Source organism: Coregonus lavaretus, assembly GCF_964263955.1.
Source record: "Coregonus lavaretus genome assembly, chromosome: 28".
Taxonomy (NCBI): domain Eukaryota; kingdom Metazoa; phylum Chordata; class Actinopteri; order Salmoniformes; family Salmonidae; genus Coregonus; species Coregonus lavaretus.
Window position 1 is genome coordinate 10,726,623 of NC_140015.1, and position 17,278 is coordinate 10,743,900.

Sequence of the window (17,278 nt, forward strand, 5' to 3'; positions counted from 1 at the left end):
CAACAACCTCCTTCCCTCAGTAAGAGCATTGAAGATGGGTCGTGGCTGGGTCTTCCAGCATGACAACGACCCGAAACACACAGCCAGGGCAACTAAGGAGTGGCTCCTTAAGAAGCATCTCAAGGTCCTGGAGTGCCCTAGCCTGTCTCCAGACCTGAACCCAATAGAAAATCTTTGGAGGGAGCTGAAATTCCATATTGCCCAGCGACAGCCCCGAAACCTGAAGGATCTGGAGAAGGTCTGTATGGAGGAGTGGGCCAAAATCCCTGCTGCAGTGTGTGCAAACCTGGTCAAGACCTACAGGAAACATATGATCTCTAATTGCAAACAAAGGTTTATGTAACAAATAAAGTGGTTAACCCACTGGCTATAAGGTGAATGCACCAATTTGTAAGTCGCTCTGGATAAGAGCGTCTGCTAAATGACGTAAATGTAAATGTAAATATTAAGTTCTGCTTTTCTGATGTATCAAATACTTATGTCATGCAATAAAATGCTAATTAATTACTTACAAATCATACAATGTGATTTTCTGGATTTTTGTTTTAGATTCTGTCTCTCACAGTTGAAGTGTACCTATGATAAAAAATAAAGCATGTAGAGGTCTGTAAAAGTAGGAAAACCTGCAAAATCGGCAGTGTATCAAATACTTGTTCTCCCCACTGTATCTGAACATGTTTGCATAGCCTATGAATTATACATAATCATCTTTAGAGTTAAAATCAGTTTGATGGTGTTTTATAATGGCATACTATGGTGTCATGCCATTTCATTAGCAGAAATGGTTCACAATGATTGACCTTAATTGCTGATCTTACTGAAAGGTTGTTGGATGTATCTGCTGGTCTGAAGAACAGGAGTTTGGACCTGACGCTGGTGTTTGAGTACATCGACCAGGACCTGTCTACATTCCTCACCACAGTCCCCAGCACTGGACTGAGTCTGGACAAAATTAAGGTGTGAACTCTCCCGCTTACATATCTGCATCTGATAAAAACTCAATGACTCCAAAGCATTCCATTAAGAATTAGTATAACATTTTACTGTACACTATTTTGAACTTTTCATGCCAGATGTCCTCATATCTTGTCAGAATAAACCACAGTCAAGAGAAAGTGGTTGAGCAATGCTGTCATGCTGCTTCCTGTCTGTACAGGATGTGATGGTGCAGCTGCTACAGGGGATGGACTTCCTGCACACCAACGTGGGACGATCATTTGTTTTTCAACAGGACAATGACCCAACACACCTCCAGGTTGTGTAAGGACTAATTACCAAGAAGGAGAGTGATGGAGTGCTGCATCAGATGACCTGGCCTCCACAATCCCCCGACCTCAACCCAACTGAGATGGTTTGGGATGAGTCGGACGGCAGAGTGAAGGAAAAGCAGCCAACAAGTGCTCCCCATATGTGGGAACTCCTTCAAGACTATTGGAAAAGCATTCCAGGTGAAGCTGGTTGAGAGAATGTCAAGAGTGTCCAAAGCTGTCATCAAGGCAAAGGGTGGCTATTTGAAGAATCTCAAATATAAAATATATTTGATTTGTATAACACTTTTTTGGTTACTACATGATTCCATATGTGTTATTTCATAGTGTTGATGTATTCACTATTATTCTACAATGTAGAAAATACTACAAATAAAGAAAAACCCTTGAATGAGTAGGTGTCCAAACTTTTGACTGGTACTGTAGGTACGCAGAACTGCAAGCCACCATGCAGAACCCCATCACCATCAAAGTTGCCCATCCCTGGTTTATGCCAACAACAGAAATAGACTATGTTCATCGCCACTACCACATCCACCTCTGAGTAAAGGAAGGTGTAATATTCATGTGTGTCAGCATACCTCCCACGTTTAGTAAGGAAAGGTGAACTGATAGCTGCCTTCTAAGTAAGGAAAGGTAAACTGATAAGAGCCTTCTCACCCATGTTAAACTCAAAGCCTTTCTCTGTAAAGGTGTGGCAGCAGCCTCCAGCCCGATTATGCTGCTCCAGAACCAGGACCTGCTTCCCAACCTTAGCCAGCAGCACCGCCACCCCAAGAACACCAATTCCACGGCCAATGACAATGGCATCTAGTTTCTCAGGTACTTTACTGGCCAAGAAACCTGGTAGGGAAGAGTAATACAAATATACAATTAACACAGATATTGCCAGTTTTGGCTTTTTACAGGAAACAAATAACGCTGTGTTCCAGCAATATTATCCCCTGGCCTGTGCAAAGAGACCCTATAACCACGTTTCCGTCTAACCATTTCATGCGGATGAATTACCTGACCCATGAAAAAAAAGTATTTCATGGAAACATTAAAATGCCGGTACAATTTTATAGGCCTAAATGCCGACAGAATTTGTTCGTTCGACATGGTGGGATATTTTTGTGTCGGTAAAATTAATTACGCGATAAATTAATTATGTGCGCTGCGTAATCACGCACAACCTTCTATCCGCAAAAAGTCAGTTTGATGGAAACACGTCTGGTGGAAAAGTCGCATATTATTTTATGCAGATTTTTGAATATTCGCATGAAAATCTGTCGCAAATTGGATGAAAACCTGGCTAGTGGTTCTGAAACAAATGTGTGTGTAGCAGCGATAAACGTGATATAGTTCTGGGTGGATTGCAGTTCAACAATGGGCTCAGTCATGACTGCAGTACATGAGCCTTGTCCAACTTGTAACGCAGTATTGCATTGGACAATCAGTGAATTTGTAAATATTGTAAATCGGTATGTCAGCGGTTCTAACAGACGAAATAGTTGCCTGACCTGCTCTCCTCCTTCAAATGAATGCTCTTGCGATACATGTGAACGACAGAGCAATTTAATTACGCAACAAGATATGGCTTTCGAAACACACACACAGTGACACAGGACAAGGGTGCCAAAAAATTCTTACAAAATGTATATCTGTTTGGGCACATATTCCTAGGAAACTATATTTCGTGCATGCATTGGGGATCTGTCAAGCCTTGTGTCCAAGAGACTCACCCTGTTTCAGAACTTTGTTTTTCTCCTTCTTTTGGGTGACCTGTGGTTTAAGCGGCTCACGAGTGTCGATATCAAAAGGATTTGTATAGGAATGCAGCTAGAACCGGACAAATTATTGCTACAATGAACCACATTTTAAGAATGTTTATCAGCGCACCTTCTCACTTTTGCAAGTGGATACACACTTCCGTGTGCGAACAAGGTCTGCTGTGGTTCAGTGCCACTTGGAAGCCTCCCATGCATGACATGCAGCACATTTGTTCAATTAAAGCAGGGGCCGGATCAGGCCCGCAAACGGGTTTAATCCGGCCCGCGAGATGATTATTATTTATTTATTTTAATACAAAATAAATAAAATAAATAAATAAAAATTGTAAAGTATAAAAATGCGCTGCAATTTTTCAATAAAATAAACTGCTGTTCCAATTGCGTCCACTGGATGGCGCAATAGCAATTGTGTTAAGCAAGCAAACTGTTTATACCGGGGCAGAGCAAGTAGGTCAAGCACGTGCAGCCAATGAGCTACTTTGTTTTGCCCGCGATATTTATTACGGCTTCTACTTTTAACATTATGTGCTTTGGCACCCTCATTGCCCCAATATGTCTCTGTCAAAAAAGAGAAAAGTGGACGCAGAGTGTTCCAGGAAAAATGGTCATCCTATTTATTCATGGAATTGAATGGGAAAGCTGTATGTTTGGTGTGTTCAGAGCATGTTGCAGTGCTGAAAGAATATAACCTTCGTCGCCACTATGTGAGTCTTCATGCCGACAAATTTGACAACTTTCAAGGATAGCGGAGATGAGAGAAGGTGAATGAACTGTTGGCGGGTCTGAAGAAACAGCAGTCTGTGTTTACTCACAGCCGAGACATCAGTGACGCTGCAGTGAAAGCTAGCTACCTCATTGCTAATGAAATCGCAGTGGCTTCAAAACCATTTAGTGAGGGTGAATTTGTAAAAACATGCATGATGAAGGCAGCGGAGATTGTGTGCCCTGAAAAGCGGCAGGCTTTTGCAAATATCAGCCTGACAAGAAACACAGTTGCAGACAGGATTTCCGATCTTTCAGTGGATTTGGACAGCCAGTTGAAGCAAAAAGTAAAGTCATTTATTGCGTTTTCGGTTGCAATTGATGAAAGCACGGACATTACAGATGTTGCACAACTGGCAATTTTCATCCGCGGAGTTGATGACACATTGACCATCACCGAGGAGTTCGTGGAGTTGGTGCCGATGACAGATACAACGACAGCAGCTGATATTTTTACCGCACTCGTCGGCACGCTGGATAGGGTCGGAGTGGACTGGTCCCGCGCTGTCAGCCTGGCTACAGATGGTGCGCCCTCAATGATCGGGAAAAAAGCAGGCGTTGTGACAAAGTTCAGAGAGAAAGTGCAATCTGCAAATGGAGGACGTGATTTTTTGACTTTTCACTGTATTTTGCACCAGGAGGCTTTGTGTTGCAAGTCATTAAAGATGGATAACGTCATGAAGGTGGTCATCCAAACTGTTAATTTCATCCGATCCAGAAGCCTGAATCACCGTCAGTTTGACAGCCTTCTCAGAGAGAAAGACCACATCTATGGCCTGCCATACCACACTGAGGTAAAATGGTTAAGCCGAGGTGCTGTGCTGAGGTGTTTCTTTGATTTACGAGAAGAAATTGAACAGTTCATGGAAGAAAAGGGCAAACCAGTGTTAGAATTTCATTCCGCAGAATGGATGCAGGACCTTGCATTTATGGTGGATGTTACAGAGCACCTGAATAACTTGAACAAACAGCTGCAAGGGCGCAACAAAGTTGTCACGCAGTATTATGACAGCATACGTTCTTTCAAGTTGAAGCTGTCATTGTGGGAGACGCAACTTGCCGGTGGTGATGCAGCTCACTTCCCCTGTCTGAAAAATGTGTGCGCGACCCAACATGTGGCAGACATGAAGCGGTTCAAAGATAAAATAACTGGACTGTTACGGGAGTTTGAGCAACGCTTTCAGATTTATGTTTATATGTTTTTATGTTGATGTGCTATTGTTTTTAATTGTTTTTATTTTATTTTTATATTTAACCTATTCTTGACTCTGTGGTTCTTGCACTTGTTTGGGGAACAGGATTTCATTATTTTTATCTACATTTCTGCCTGAGAAATGACACCCTGATATAGTTCTGTGATCGGTGATATACTTCTGTGAATCACTGAGGCATTGTGTGTTTGTGTGTTCTTTGTCCTCAGAACTTTCAAATAACTTGAGGTGTTTTATGATTAATAGTGATGTTGTGCTTTTGGACACTGTCCTCAGGCTCCAGCTTTATGTTTATATGTTTTTATGTTGATGTGCTATTGTTTTTAATTGATTTTATTTTATTTGTATATTTAACCTATTCTTGACTCTGTGGTTCTTGCACTTGTTTGGGGAACAGGATTTCATTATTTTTATCTACATTTCTGCCTGAGAAATGACACCCTGATATAGTTCTGTGATCTGTGAAACAGTTCTGTTAATCACTGAGGCATTGTGTGTTTGTGTGTTCTTTTTCTTTAGAATTTTCAAATAAACTTGACGTGTTTTATGATTAATAGTGATGTTGTGCTTGTACTATTTTGGACACACTGTCCTCAGGCTCCAGCTTTATGTTGTATGTTGATCGTATTAAAACAAAGAAAACAATCTGAAGTTGTTGTTTTTAAGTTATATATACCATGATTTTTCCGGTCCGGCCCACTTGGGTATAGATTTTCCTCCATGTGGCCCCTGAGCTAAAATGAGTTTGACACCCCTGAATTAAAGTATTTGTTGTCGTATGTCCGTCGTTTTCAGCCAAAGAACATCAGGATTACTGAGTAGTGTAAAGACAATGCCCACAGTTGATACAAAACTCTGTGATCATTCGCCCAGATTTTATGAGGGGAAGGCGTAGTTTCCACCGGGTGAAAAGTGATTGCATTCCATTTGGAAGCGGGCTGCCTCCCGGGCATGAGCCGGCTGCACATAAAGCTCAGCTTTAGTCGAATTAACGTCAGAATTGACTTTTCGCAGCAGGTTAGAATTTACGTATTAGGTTATGATGATTAAGTTGAGGTTAGGAAAAGGGATCACTAAAAAGCAAAAAATATACTGAACAAAAATATAAACGCAACATTCAACGATTTTACTGCGTTAGAGTTCATATAAGGAAATGAGTCAATTTAAATAAATTCAGTAGTCCCTAATATATGGACTTCACATGACTGGGCAGGGGTGCAGCCATGGGTGGACCTGGGAGGGCATAGGCCCACCCACTTGGGAACCAGGCCCATCCACTAGGGAGCCAGGCCCATCCAATCAGAATTAGTTTTTCCCCACAAAAGGGCTTTATTACAGACAGAAATACTCCTCAGTTTCATCAGCTGTCCAGGTGGCTGGTCTCAGACGATCCCACAGGTGAAGAAGCCGGATGTTCACTAACAGGGATGTGCAAAAAAGTTGAGATAAATAAGCTTTTTGTGCATATGGAAAAATACTGCAATATTTTATTTCAGCTCATGAAACATGGGACCAATACCTTACACATTGAGTTTATATTTTTGTTCAGTATAAGTCGGCTCAAAAAAAAAAGTTACGTAGGTTAGCACGTGGCGTAATGAGTAGGATTCTGTTTTCACTTGCAAAAGTGATTGCTTTTGATAACGTTTTATCTGCCTTCCAAATGAAAACTAGTTTAACAATTCAAACATATTTTATGGAAAAGAGATGTATGTTTCTGAACGATGGATCATGCTGCCTTGTTGACAACATAAGGGAGTGGAGCAGATTGTTGTTCGATTTGAGCTGGGCACTCCTCCTCCCTCACCGGCTTCGCCTGGTCAAGTGATGGCCCATAGGCAGGTTCAACCTGGGCCATCAAATTCATAGACCGCTGCCACTGATTGAACACAGACTTCACAAAGAACATATCATTTGGTCATGCATTACATAAATGTGGTTATTACCATTATGTATTTCACCAGTATTTTACATATTAAAATATTGGACAATGAAAACATTCATATTTTTTATTTTTTTTTAAGTAAACCACATAACAGTATAATGAGCAACTTAAATACTAAAGCAATTGTGCAAAAAGGGAAAAGGTATCTCAAAGTACAAAATACAGTATCATTTCCCCGCACAGAAAATGTATACAAGATAAATGTAAATGTAAATGTATGTTAGTTTTATGAAAGTATTTGCATTGTCAATGAGTAATTCAGTGAATATACAGCTCTGGAAGAAATTAAGAGACCACTGCAAAAATATAAGTTTCTCTGGTTTTACTATTTATAGGTATGTGTTTGGGTGAAAATAACATTTTTGTTTTATTCTATAAACTACATTTCTCCCAAATTCCAAATAAAAATATTGTTATTTAAAGCATTTATTTGCAGAAAATGACAACTGGTCAAAATAACAAAAGAGATGCAGTGTTGTCAGACCTCAAATAATGCAAAGAAAATAAGTTCATGTTCATTTTTAAACAACACAATAGTAATGTTTTAACTTAGATTTTCAATCACAGCTTTCATGCGTCTTGGCATGCTCTCCACCAGTATTTCACATTGATGTTGGGTGACTTTATGCCACTCCTGACCTAAAAATTCAAGCAGCTCGGCTTTGTTTAATGGCTTGTGACCATCCATCTTCCTCTTGATCAGATTCCAGAAGTTTTCAATGGGGTTCAATACAGTCCTGTGTAACTCAGTTGGTAGAGCATGGCGCTTGCAACGCCAGGGTTGTGGGTTCGATTCCCACGGGGGGCCAGTATGAAAATGTATGCACTCACTAACTGTAAGTCGCTCTGGATAAGAGCGTCTGCTAAATGACATAAATGTAAATGTTCAGGTCTGGCGATTGGGCTGGCCATGACAGGGTCTTGATCTGGTGGTCCTCCATCCACACCTTGATTGACGTGGCATGGCTCATTGTCCTGCTGGAAAAACCAATCCTCAGAGTTGGGGAACAATGTCAGAGCAAAAGGAAGCACGTTTTCTTCCAGGACAACCTTGTACGTGGCTTGATTCATGCGTCCTTCACAATGACAAATCTGCCCGATTCCAGCATTGCTGAAGCATCCCCAGATCATAATAATAATAATAATAATCATCACCGATGATCATCACCGATCCTCCACCAAATTTCACAGTGGGTGCGAGACACTGTGGCTTGTAGGTCTCTCCAGGTCTCCGTCTAACCATTAGATGACCAGGTGTTGGGCAAAGCTGAAAATTGGACTCATCAGAGAAGATTACCTTACTCCAGTCTTCTACGGCCCAATCCTAATGGTCTTTTGCAAACCTCAGCCTGGCTCTTCTTTGCTTCTCATTGATGAAGGGCTTTTTTTCTAGCTTTGCACGACTTCAGCCCTGCCCCTAGGAGCCTGTTTCGAACTGTCCTCGCCGTGCACTTCACCCCAGCTGCCGTTTGCCATTCTTTTTGTAGGTCACTTGATGTCATCCTACGGTTGTTGAGTGACATTCGAATGAGTTGGCGGTCATCCCGGTCAGTAGAGTGTCGTTTTCGCCCTCTGCCAGTCTGTAGCTTTGTTGTCCCCAATGTCTGCTGCTTGACCTTGTTCTTATAAACCGCCGTCTTTGAAATTTTAAGGATGGAAGCAACCTGACGCTCACTGTATCCCTCTGCCAGTAAAGCAGAATTGAATCCTTCTTTTCCTCACTCCTTTTCAACACTTTTGGCATGGTCAATAGTTATTTTTTGATTAGTATTACTTTTGAGGTACTATTAGCACTGTTTTTGCCATCCAGCTGGTCCTATTGCAAGAGGATAGTGATGACCACAGCAGTGGATTTGATACTTTTCCTCGTTAAATAAGATTTGGTTAATGTGATCACCTAATCAGTACCTAATTCAGTAGAATGAGGTGTGCCTGTGTTGGAATTCAACAGACACTGGAATGGAATGGCTGTCATACATGTAGAGATGCTGATTTAAGAAAAATTTGCAGTGGTTTCTTAATTTTTTCCAGAGCACCATTGTGTTCCATCAGTATTGTTCAGTTCAGTCTGACATACTTTTTATTTTGGGGCAAATCCAGAACATAGTAAAGGATGTGTTCTGTAAAGGATGGCTAGAATAAAATAGGCCCCAAAAAACAGAAGGTAAGTCTGTGGGGCGAGTTCAATTCATGTGTAGACCTACGCCATCTGTCAGGAGGGCATGTGGAGCCGTGATAAAAGTTCAAGCACTTTTGACCCCTTGCCACTGGGGGAGTCATGGTTACCTTGTGGGGTCATCTCCAGCCCATACAGGTGCTCCAGGAAGCCATATAAGGAGGCTAGCTGATCTGGGTACCCCAGTTCAAACACACGCAGAAGCTTGAAAAGCTTGTCCAGTGCATTACTCAGGCCCTCCTGAGGCAGGGGGATTGCCATCCTATCAACAGGGAACACGATGCAAAGCTGCCGGCCAGGGGCCTCCAGGGGCCCCACGCTAACTATGTAGGGCTGAGCGTGGGAGACAGACTCTGGGCCCTCCAAGGAGGTAGGGTCACAGAATAAGGAGGACACCTTGGTATCCATCTGTAGAGGAACAAAGGAGGAAAGGTCTTTCAAGGAGATTTTTCTATTCATTTTTCTATCTTCATTGTTACCCTTCCTTCTAAAGTTGCCAACAATTTCCTTCTAAAATTCCCATAGTTCACAAATTGTTCATCTATATGGCAATGAGGAAATGTCTGGGTTTACTGCTCAGTCTGACCAGGAAGTATTTTTTTTAAATACTGTGTTGCTCACCGGTACAATGTCCACCAGATACCGAATGGCCTGCCTGACACTGCTCCTGGAGGGTAAGGAGGCTCTACTGGTGTTTGTTGGTGGTAGTACATAGATCAGGACCTTCAGCATAGTCAGGGTGTAGGAGTCTGCAGAGGAATCAGAGGGGAACAAATATGTGAAACTTGGCATTAAAAAAAAGAAAACGTAACACAGCAATCTACTCTCCAATTACACTACCACTGAGTAAATCATTCAGATTTTCAGTCAGTCTGTCAATGGTTGATTAGGAGGTTGACTGTAAAGTGTCTATTGCATGTATACTGAACAGATATAAACACAACATGCAAACAATTTCAAAGATCTTACTGAATTACAGTTCATATAAGGAACTAAGTCAATTGAAATGAACTCATTATGCCCTAATCTATGGATTAGGCCCAGACAATCAGCCAGGTCCAGACAATCAGAATGAGTTTTTCCCCACAAAGGACTTTAATACAGACAGAAATACTCCTCAGCCCCCCCCCCCCCCCCCAACTCCCCTCAGATGATCCCACAGTTGAAGAAGCCGGATGTGGAGGTCCTGTGCTGGCGTGGTTACACGTGGTCTGCGGTTGTGAGGCCGGTTTGGACGTACTGCCAAATTCTCTAAAACAACGTTGGAGGCAGCTTTTGGTAGAGGAATGAACATTCAATTCTCTGGCAACAGCTCTGGTAGACATTCCTGCAGTCAGCTCCCTCAAAACTTGAGACATCTGTGGCATTGTGTTATGTGACAAAACTGCACATTTTAAAGTTGCCTTTTATTGTCCCCAACACAAGGTGCACCTGTGTAATGATCATGCTGTTTAATCAGCTTCTTGATATGCCACACCTGTCAGGTGGATGGATTATCTTGGCAAAGGAGAAATGCTCACTAACAGGGATATAAACAAATTTGTGCACATAATTTGACAGAAATAAGCTTTTTGTGTGTATGGAAAATGTCTGGGATTTTTTTATTTCAGCTCATGAAACATGGGACCAACACTTTATATTGTCATTCAGTGTAGTTAACCTCTGACCTCCTTGCTGTGTGGCAGCCAGTTGGAGAAGTGCAGAGATGTCTGGGTGTTTCTCGCACTCTGCGATCTGGTACACCCTTGGCAACACGAACGATGACCACTGGGCCAGGAAGGAGTGGCCTTTACCTGGGAATATCCTCTCAAACTCCAGGTCAATCTGAACAAACAAACACCTTTCAGATCCCAATAATACACTTAGTCACCAATGGGTCGTTCCACCTCAAAAAATAGGATTTTTACACCCACTGACTCATTGTTCTGAAATCGTTTCTGTTGTTGGAAACGGATACAATTAGCATTCCTGCAACATTATTTTTTGAAGCTAATTGATTTCATCCAAATTGCCCATTTTAATTTATAGGATTCATATAATATTCAATAAATATAGTAACTAACATCTGATTTGGACCAAACGTTATTCTAACAATGACTTAGACATGAGGAATCCAAAGGAATAGTCAAAAGCCACCCACGACAATCCCACTCCAACAACGAGTATATAGTATCAGTTCTCTGTGTTTGACAAGTAGTATGGAGCTGCGGCTCAGAGTATTGTTTCTTCATCCTATGTAATGTGTTCTCAGTGAATTTGGTGATGTTTTTTCCCCTGTTCAGAGAAATGTGTCATTGAAGTTATGTTTACGTCCCATCCTATGTCCTGATATTACCAGGTTGACCACTAGATGGTGCTGTTCCGGCTATTAGTTTTTTTGTTTTGTTTAAAGATCCCCGCCCCCCAAACTCAATGTTAAAAGGGACAGTTCACCCAAATGATAAAATTTCATTGGTTTCCTTACCCTGTAAGCAGTCAATGGACAAGGTATGACAGCAACCCATGCTTTGGTTGTTGGCCACTGCTTCAAATGCTAACTTTATATAATTTGTGGCAAAAATCCAATTAATGTCAATGGTACCTATATTAGCATTTTCACACTTCATGTTCAAAATCAGCCTAAGGTATTTTATCATTTATTTTGTAACTCAATGATGTTACTTATACAGGTAAGTTTATTTTATTTTTATTTTATTTCACCTTTATTTAACCAGGTAAGCCAGTTGAGAACAAGTTCTCATTTACAACTGCGACCTGGCCAAGATAAAGCAAAGCAGTGCAATAAAAACAGCAACAGAGTTACATATGGGGTAAAAAAACATAAAGTCAAAAATACAACAGAGAAAATATATACAGTGTGTGCGAATGTAGTAAATTATGGAGGTAAGGCAATAAATAGGCTATAGTGCAAAATAATTACAATTTCGTATTAACACTGGAATGATAGATGTGCAAATAGAGATACTGGGGTGCAAATTAGCAAAATAAATAACAATATGGGGATGAGGTAGTTGGATGGGCTAATTACAGAATGGCTGTGTACAGGTGCAGTGATCGGTAAGCTGCTCTGACAGCTGACGCCTAAAGTTAATGAGGGAGATAAGAGTCTCCAGCTTCAGAGATTTTTGCAGTTCGTTCCAGTCATTAGCAGCAAAGAACTGGAAGGAATACAGGTAACTGCCAGAATAATGGAAACACTAGAGTAAATGAGGGATACAAAGTCTATTGAAAGCAGGTGCTTCCATACAGGCGTGGTTCCTGAGTTAATTAAGCAATTAACATCCCATCATGTTTAGGGTCATGTCTACAAATGCTGGGCAGGCCATTATTTTGGCTCCCATGGCTATGCCCCCATAGGATGACAATGCCCCCATCCACAGGGCACAAGTGGTCACTGAATGGTTTGATGAGCATGAAAACGATGTAAACCATATGCCATGGCCATCTCAGTCACCAGATCTCAACCCAATTGAACACTTATGGGAGATTCTGGAGCGGTGCCTGAGACAGCGTTTTCCACCACCATTAACAAAACACAAAATTATGGAATTTCTTGTGGAAGAATGGTTAGACAGTATGAAAATGTATGCACTCACTAACTGTAAGTCGCTCTGGATAAGAGCGTCTGCTAAATGACTAAAATGTCAAATGTAAATTTTTTTGTTGCATACCTCCAATAGAGTTCCAGACACTTGTAAAATCTATGCCAAGGTGCATTGAAGCTGTTCTGGCTCATGGTGTCCCAATGCCCTATTAAGACACTTTATGTTGGTATTTCCTTTATTTTGGCAATTACCTGTAGATGATTTGAATATGAAGCACATAAATGCTAATATAGGTACCACTGACTTGCATTGGATTTGTGCCACAAATGCTGAAAAGTTAGCAATTGAAACATTTGCCAGGTAAACAAAACTAAACAATGGGTTGCTGTCATACCTTGTCCATAGACTGCTTACAGGGTAAGGAAACCAATGTGTCATTTTTGTAATTTGGGTGAACTATCCCTTTAACATTGAGGGGGGGGGTTATCACCTAATAGCAGGAACAGCACCATCTAGTGGTCAGAAGCTGATACTATCAGGATGTAGGATGGGACACAAACATAACAACTTCAATTACTAATTTCTCTGAACAGGTGGGAGGGGGGGACACACCAAATTCACTGAGAACACATTACATAGGATGAAGAAAGCCGCAGTTCCATACTACTCGTCAGCCATAGAGAACTGATTCTGTATACTCTGTTGGGATGGTATTGGTGTGGGGTGTGGGGGGTCCGTGGGTGGCTTTTGACCATTTATTTGATTCCTCATACAGTATCTTACTCATTGTTAGAAAAAAGTTTGGTTCAAATCGGATGTTCGGTACTATAGTTATTGAATATTATATCCATCCTATAAATTAAAAGGGACAATTTGGGTGCAATCAATTAGCTTAATTTCTCAGATCATATTATATTTAATCACAATAATGTTGCAGGAATGCTAATTTTATCGGTTTCTAACTTCAGAAACAATTTCATAATTTGAGATGGTCGGTGTCATAGCTGGCTGAAATTACATGGAATGACCCTAATACAAGTCTATCTGTGGCCTTTCTAGACTATGGTCGGTGTCATAGCTGGCTGAAATTACATGGAATGACCCTAATACAAGTCTATCTGTGGCCTTTCTAGACTAGTGAGCATCCGTAGCTTTCTCCATGAAGACTGGACTCACCGTGGCGGGTACGTCAAGAAAACATGGGTACTCGGCCAACACAGCCCTCATACTAGGCCGTGTGTTGCTGATCCACCTCCTGCGTGCGTTGAATGTGAGGTCCATAGCACCGTGGATGGCAGGCAGGTTCCTGGTCAGGGGCCTGGTTCTCTTCATCAGTTCCACCCACCTCTGGGTCTCCTCGCTGGACTGGCTCTCCAGGAGCCCAAGCCCCGATCTAGGCCCAGGGGGGTCCGCCAGGCCTGGCTCTGGCCGACGCCTCTTCAGCACATACTTCTTCTTGTGGTCTTCAAGGGTGCGTCGAGAGTTTCGCAGGCGCGTCTCAATGTAACCCGTACGGGACAAAGGGTCGTACAAGTGTTCCTACACAGGGAGAGAAAATGATCGTCTATTCAGTAACTGAGAATCATGTGAATCCTACACTACTAATAAATGTACTAACGCACTATGCCATTGATGCCAGCAGAGGGTGCACAGAGCCTGAGTCCTGGGAAGAGCTCCACTATGAGCTCTGCCAACATGGTCTTCTGAGCAGAGGTAGGGTAGCTGCAGACAAGGACAGGAGATTAAATGTCAGAAACACTCACAAAACATTTAGTCTAAATATAAGAGAAAAATCTCTGATCTCTCAGTCCCTTCCCTTCCCTTCCCTTCTCATCCCAAACACACATACAATCAGCTCCTCACAATCCAAACTCCTCCACGATGAAGGACACAGAGAACTTGATGAGCTTCCTGCGGGACAGCTCACACAGACAGCCCTCCCTCTCGTACTCCCGGACCACCTCAGGACACAGCTGCTCCAGCCACAGGCGCAGGCGACCTACAAAGTCCTGTGGACCAGCCTCCACCGGCTCTAGCCCAAACTCACCAGCCTCCACACCACTCTGAGAATGACAGGTTTAGATAAGATAAGGATTGAGGTTCACATTATATGCCAGTGAACATTTAGTGCCTAATATTGTTTATGAAATTGCGAGGTCGGAGTTCGAGGACTGAGTAGATGTGCTTTACTCACATTGGCATGATGAGGCAGAGGCAGCGCAAGGGCCTCCTCAGCCATGCAGCATCTCTCTATCTCAGGTCGCTCTGTTTTGATGTTGGCTGGGCTGAAGCAGGGGTGCAATGCGTCCTGGGGCTTTGCAGCCATCTCTCCCTCCAGGGGCACAGCCACTGTCCTCAGGTCTCCTTCATGCAGCCTGTGGTCATCTACAACTGAACATTAGCAGAGAGGAGACAATGAGGAAGAGCATGAGAGGTAGCCTAGTAAGCCGCCTGATCTCGTGAGTTTACATGAATGGTTCTCACTAAAGCTTTCTTTTCTCTGTAAAACTACATCACAGCCATCTTTCACTACATTGAGTCAGGACTTACAGTGTGTGGTACCGTCCTCATCAATAAGGGCCATGTCTTCATTGTGCTCCGTCTTGTACACTCTGTTCATCAGCTCCCACTCCTCTGGGATCCCCATGCCCTGACCCTCCTCAAAGTCCACCATCACTGGCCCAGCCGACACAAGGTCAAACGGGTCAGGCAGTCCAGCACAGTCCTCCACCACCTCCAGGGGATGGGGCTCCACGGTGGTCCTTTGTGATGCTTGGGTGGTCGAGCAAGCGGTCTGACCCATTGGATTCTTAGTGTTGCCGCGCCCACCACCACCACTACCCCTTGGTCCTGTGTTACAGAATGCCCCTGAAGACCCAGCCTGCACCCTCCAGTCACCCCCGCTGGGAGCCTCTAACCTCTGCTTCAGTCCCAGGGTGTCCTGGTCCCCCTGGGGCACTGAGGAGAGTCCCTGCTGCTGGTCCCCTTGGAGTCCGGTTAACAGACGCACAGTCTCACACAGCACAGACTCCACTGCTGTACGCACTGCCTCCTCAATGGCCCCGCCCAGTCTGTCCCTCAGGAAGCTGATGGACAACTGGACATCCATCTTGGCACAGCTCTACCTGGCTGTCTCTGTGACTTTAGACACCAACCACAGGTTAGGGCTCTATGGGATGGTATGTAGCTAGTCTATTAAAAACCCTACCAAAACTGGGTATTGTCAAAGATTTTCTAGTATAAGTTATTGCTTCATCTCTTCCTCTCTGATCATTGATATGACCACAACATCTCTAAGCCTCTCTCACTTGGAGCTTCAACCAGAGATACACACTGAGTAATATTAATTTTACTAAGAACAATCATATTAGCTACTTACCCTAAAACTACAGCTATCTTGGCAGCTCAAAAAACAATGTCAACATAGCTAGCTAAGCTGGATCACTAACTAGTACTACCATATTAGGCAGAATACACATTTCGGTTGAATACATTCAGTTGTGCAACTAACTAGGCATCCCCTTTCCCATTGTTGTTCCCATTATTATTGCTAGCAACAAAAATTGCTCGCTAGCTTGCTAATCATTTCCTGCAAGCTATCTCTGGAAATGAACAGATTAATTCAACTAGTTAACGTCACCAACATTTCACTGCAAATTATTGAAACAATATTTGAGTCTACGCGGGATTGGGACTTTAACCCAAAGCTACAGTGCGTAAAACATTAATATATACATTTTGACGCATTGTAGCTGGCCAGCTATCGATTCTAGTTAGCTATCGTCCCCTAAATAAAACGTCATCAGCAAGAGGTAACAAGCGTCATAGAAGAGAACGGTGTGAAGCCAGTCAGTGTTCAGAGATTTGACTGTAATTATTCAGCAGTATTAGTGCCAATGATCGAGCCAAATGAATTGTTCATATTGAAATAGGTGAAGTCATAAATTACACAGAACATTTGCCTGGACACTGCAGAGAGGAAATGTCATTAAGATAATTGTTTCCCCAGACTCGATCCCTTTGCTTTTAATTGATTAATATAAAAAGTTAATACCTCTGACCAGCCCCCTGACAGGGTTGAAAGAGTTGACAAAATACACTGAACAAAAATATAAACGCAACATGTAAAGTGTTGGTCCCATGTTTCATGAGCTGAAATAAAAGAACCCACACATTTTCAATAAGCATAAAATGCTTATTTCTCTCAAATGTTGTACACAAATTTGTTTACATCCCTGTTAGTGAGCATTTCACCTTTGCCAAGATAATCCATCCACCTGACAGGTGTGGCATGTCAAGAAGCTGATTATACAGCATGATCATTACACAGGTGCACCTTGTGCTGGGGACAATAAAAGGCCACTCTAAAATGTGCAGTTTTGTCACACCACACAATGCCACAGATGTCTCAAGTGGTGAGGGAACGTGCAATTGGCATGCTGACTGCAGGAATGTCCACCAGATCTGTTGGCAGAGAATTGAATGTTAATTTCTCTACTATAAGCTGCCCACAACGTCGTTTTAGAGAACTTGGCAGTATGGCCAACCGGCCTCACAACCACAGACCACATGCATGGCGTTGTGTGGGCGAGCGGTTTT

At 42.5% G+C, this 17,278-nt stretch overlaps 1 protein-coding gene and 1 pseudogene across 2 annotated transcripts in view; both read right to left on the reverse strand.

The window, feature by feature from the left end:
* The window catches only part of LOC311103876 (all-trans-retinol 13,14-reductase-like), a 34,491-nt pseudogene extending 27,569 nt beyond the window's left edge, over positions 1 to 6,922 (reverse strand). The window contains exons 1-2 of the transcript XR_014615794.1: positions 6,821 to 6,922; positions 2,993 to 3,089 (exon numbers count right to left, since the gene is read on the reverse strand). The product of XR_014615794.1 is annotated as an all-trans-retinol 13,14-reductase-like (transcript). The remainder of the gene's footprint in view (positions 1 to 2,992; positions 3,090 to 6,820) is intronic.
* Positions 6,923 to 7,040: 118 nt separating this feature from the next.
* Positions 7,041 to 16,483, reverse strand: LOC311103682 (uncharacterized protein). Its single transcript, XM_084145297.1, has 8 exons — positions 15,230 to 16,483; positions 14,874 to 15,070; positions 14,543 to 14,742; positions 14,302 to 14,401; positions 13,856 to 14,218; positions 10,802 to 10,958; positions 9,756 to 9,883; positions 7,041 to 9,542 (listed from the first exon to the last, which is right to left on the reverse strand). The coding sequence occupies exons 1-8, from the start codon at positions 15,786 to 15,788 to the stop codon at positions 9,171 to 9,173; spliced, it is 2,076 nt and encodes a 691-aa protein (XP_084001423.1). The 5' UTR covers positions 15,789 to 16,483; the 3' UTR covers positions 7,041 to 9,170.
* Positions 16,484 to 17,278: the final 795 nt, after the last annotated feature.

What these genes read in the sequence shown, in the direction of transcription:
- LOC311103682 (XM_084145297.1), bottom strand. Translation starts at nt 15,788, where the DNA reads ATGGATGTCCAGTTGTCCATCAGCTTCCTGAGGGACAGACTGGGCGGG. An exon ending in CTGCTGGCATCAATGGCATA is followed by an intron (nt 14,219 to 14,301) that starts GTGCGTTAGTAC and finishes CTCCCTGTGTAG; the next exon opens with GAACACTTGTACGACCCTTT. An exon ending in GGCTGCCACACAGCAAGGAG is followed by an intron (nt 9,884 to 10,801) that starts GTCAGAGGTTAA and finishes ATTCCTCTGCAG; the next exon opens with ACTCCTACACCCTGACTATG.